At 44.6% G+C, this 3,585-nt stretch overlaps 1 protein-coding gene and 1 long non-coding RNA gene across 8 annotated transcripts in view; one reads left to right on the top strand and one right to left on the bottom strand.

Annotated features, from left to right (window-relative positions):
* The window catches only part of LOC140602396 (uncharacterized), a 54,106-nt gene that overhangs the window by 211 nt on the left and 50,310 nt on the right, over positions 1–3,585 (top strand). For 5 of the 7 annotated variants that reach the window (XR_012005334.1, XR_012005336.1, XR_012005335.1 and 2 more), the window contains exon 2: positions 236–343. This is a non-coding gene — a long non-coding RNA (uncharacterized lncRNA). Of the gene's footprint in view, positions 1–235; positions 354–3,585 lie in introns of all 7 variants that reach the window. The other 2 variants (XR_012005338.1, XR_012005337.1) reach the window with 1 other exon arrangement.
* Positions 457–3,392, bottom strand: GJA9 (gap junction protein alpha 9). Its single transcript, XM_072771864.1, has one exon. It carries the CDS (start codon positions 2,488–2,490, stop codon positions 946–948), a length of 1,545 nt encoding a protein of 514 aa, XP_072627965.1. The 5' UTR covers positions 2,491–3,392; the 3' UTR covers positions 457–945.

The raw sequence follows: 3,585 nt of genomic DNA, 5'->3' as shown, positions 1-3,585 counted from the left end.
GTGGGGCCGGAGGGGGCGGGGCGCCCGGGGGCGGGGCCTGCGGGGGCCGGAGCGCGGCGGGATGCGCGGGCGCGGGGCTGGGCGCACCTGCCTCCCCCGGGACCTCGGTAGCGGCGCTAGCCCACCTGGACGCGCCGGCTTCCTGGCGCTCCTCCCGGAAAGGGGCGCGCGACCCGCCGCCGGTCGACCGAGCGCTTGGAATCGTTATGTTTCAGCTCCAGCTGTTTACTTTCAGAGTTTGTTTTGTGGCCGGCGTGATTGAGAAGGGCCCCTGGAGGGTGAGCAGTGACGTCGTACTGGGTGCCGGTGTTAAACAGGTTTCTTCTTTTCATTCTCCTGCAAGGTAGGCGCTGGTGAGTGAAGTGGTTAGAGGAACCAGGGAGTGTGGAGCTACGCCCGCCAACCTGGGCAATGAATCACGATGCTCTGAAGCCACCGATCTTTTTTAAGATTTTATTTACTAGATAGCAACGTCATCGTTACACTCAAGAGGCAGCAAGTTGCAGTCTATAAGGAAACTAAATTAAGTCCCATTGACAAACAATTTAACCATCGTCCAGAAACAAAAGATTCGCAACCAAAAGGGAGGATGATGTAGATCCAGAACCATCTCCCAAGGTTCCTTCAGGGAAAAACTTCCTTCAAGGAAAAACCTGGTTCCAAACCGTGAAGCCTCAGTTCTGAATTTGTGACTTGGCAAGAATCAGTTTTCATGGATTCTGAAGGGAGCCTGTAAAGCAGTAACCCCGAGTTGGTAACTATGGCTTTGAATTTAAAACTGCCCCTTCGCCATTCAGAATGGATGCGTGTGTTTTTCTTTTTGAGATGGGTTTGCAATGGTCTGTCGGAACAGCTGGTCTTTAGAGCTGCCCTTACCTGTGCTCCACCACCACTAGGCTACCTCTGTGATAACAATATGCAGAAAGTCTAGGAGCCCACAGCTGCTCAGATCTGAAGGTCTGTGGGAGCCCGCCTGCCAGTGAGGTGGTTTGTCAGCAACACTAAATGATTTGGAGGACAAGCAGTAGGATTATTGCAGCCTCTGACCAAATCAGAATCGAAGGTCAACTGTCCCAAAGAATCAGGAGTGTCTGAAATGTCAGGTGCTTGGCAGTCTCCCTGCGAAGGGGGAAGGGTTCTAATCGTGCCCTCTCTGCACTGACCCTTGAGGTTTCCTTTAGGGGGTGACCCCTGATTTTCCTCTTCTGGAGAGGGACCCCATGTCGTGCTAAGCCACGACTGTTCCCAAGCACCCTGAGCAGGCGGAGGGAACGCTGTTTGGGATGACTGCCCCATGTGATTATCCAGTTCTATAGCAACACCTGGAATAGAACAATGACCTCTAGAGCAGTGGTTCCTTTTGCCGTCTTTGCAGGCCATTTCTCTCTTTTCCTTTAATGGGGTACCCACTTCTCTTCTAAATATTTTATGAGTGTCTTCATTATTACACGAGCTGATGTGTTGAAGATGACTACACGTAGCACTAAGTGTACACATCTCATCAGAAAGTACGGTTTCTTGTTCATCCAAAATGCATTTCTCATCATTTCCACTGTGGTTGTCAGGATCTGCCTGAAATGCAGGTGAACTTAAACTAGGACACGCTGCTGGGTGTTTTTGCTTTTCCATTAACAGATAATAATCAGGTGCAGAAGAGAATCCCTTCAGTGAGTTTGCAGATGTGCTCTGATATTTGGCAAGATTTTGTTTTGACTTGTTTGCAAAGAATTCATTATGCTCATCCTTCAACTTATATTGTCCCCAAAGCCCTCTTTTAATCTTTTTAAAACCGAGGTGGAAAATTTCTAGAACATTTAAGAAAAGTGAAACAGTGGCTATAGATTGCATAAATAATAGGAATATTGTCTTTTCTGTTGGTCTTGAGACAAAGCAGTCAATTACATTTGGACATGGGTGGCCATGGCATTTAAATAAAGGCTGTAAATGAAATCCGTATAAAAGATACTGTCCAATCATGAACCCAACCTCAACCATAGAGCGAGTGAAAATGTGTACCACATAAGTGCAAAGCAGGGTTCCTCTGAGTGGAGCTTTATTTAGTTTCCTTTGTTCCAGCTGACAGAGTTCTTGCTCCAGTCTTCTCCGATCCCCAGGCACTTCAAACCCCACCCCCCCCAGTGCTCCTCTCAGTTGAGCTTTCCTCCTCTGCCTCTCTTTCTCCAGAACCCGCAGTCGGTACAAAGCATGGCCCATGTAGACCAGGGACGGTGAAGACACAAATATCACCTGCAAAACCCAATATCTAACGAGGGAGATAGGAAAGGCCTGGTCATAGCACACATTTCTGCAGCCAGGTTGTTCTGTATTACAGATGAAGCCAGACTGCTCATCATTCCAGACATCTTCAGCTGCTACACCCAGAACAAGCATTCGAAATATGAACAGGACAGTGAGCCAGATCTTTCCAATTATGGTGGAGTGGATGTGAACTTCCTCCAGGATGCCTCCAAGGAAATTCCAGTTCCCCATGCTTATTTACTCAGCCATCTTCACTCTGAACCCCATCAGATAGGAGACAGATAAATTCTTCTATTCTGAAGGGCGTGCTGTTTCGTAAAGCAACCCTATGGCCAAAACATGAACAAAGCATCACTCTCTTAAGTGTACTGGTTGCTCTACTTTTTCCCTAGAGAACTGATCATTTTATCAAGAATATATGTAAGATATCAGGAATTGAAAATCACTTATGTTTAGACGTCATAATGCAATGAAGAAAAAAAAAGATACCTGGAGGGAGGGGGTTGTATATATTCTCTATGAAGAATAGAATGTAGATGGGTATTTGGCTGACTCAGAAAAGCATGTGACTCTTGATCTTAGGGTTGTGAGTTCAAGTCCCATGTTGGGTATAGAGATTATTTTAAAATAAGTAAATAAAACTTAAAAACAACAATCGTAGGATTCCCTACAAGAAAGGAATCTTGTTATTGTTAGCTGAAGTTTATTACTGTTTTACTTTCTTTAACGGAGAACTTTTGGAGAGGTTTCTAAGACTACTGACATGATTTTATAAACCTCTTTATTAAGATTATATAAAAATTATAACCAAAGTCGGTGCTTTTAAAAACCTCATTTATACACTCAAGGGAAAATGAATGGGTTTCTTTTGATAAGTCAGTAAGATACAGCACTTAATGAAACCAGAGGAAACAGATCTGGTTTTTGCTAAAGAATTTAGATTTGGGAACCCTGGGTGGCGCAGCGGTTTGGCGCCTGCCTTTGGCCCAGGGCGCAATCCTGGAGACCCGGGATCGAATCCAACGTCGGGCTCCCGGTACATGGAGCCTGCTTCTCCCTCTGCCTGTGTTGTGTCTCTGCCTCTCTCTCTCTCTCTGTGTGACTATCATAAATAAATAAGATTTGTTTTTTAATCCACATATAAGTGTCAAATTTCTGGTGGCTTTCTGGCAGTTGTTGAACATTTTCGAAACAGAAATTTCAGTAATATTTATGAATATCTGTAAAATCATTAATGAATAATTGTATACATTTTTATCATCTTAAAATGAACTCCAGTTAACTAAGTAAAATTTAAATTAAAAAAATAGAATTTAAAGATTAATG

Source organism: Canis lupus, chromosome 13 (genome assembly GCF_048164855.1).
Source record: "Canis lupus baileyi chromosome 13, mCanLup2.hap1, whole genome shotgun sequence".
Lineage (NCBI taxonomy): Eukaryota > Metazoa > Chordata > Mammalia > Carnivora > Canidae > Canis > Canis lupus.
This window is presented reverse-complemented; position numbering and strand designations above follow the sequence as displayed.

What these genes read in the sequence shown, in the direction of transcription:
- GJA9 (XM_072771864.1), bottom strand. Translation starts at nt 2,490, where the DNA reads ATGGGGAACTGGAATTTCCTTGGAGGCATCCTGGAGGAAGTTCACATC.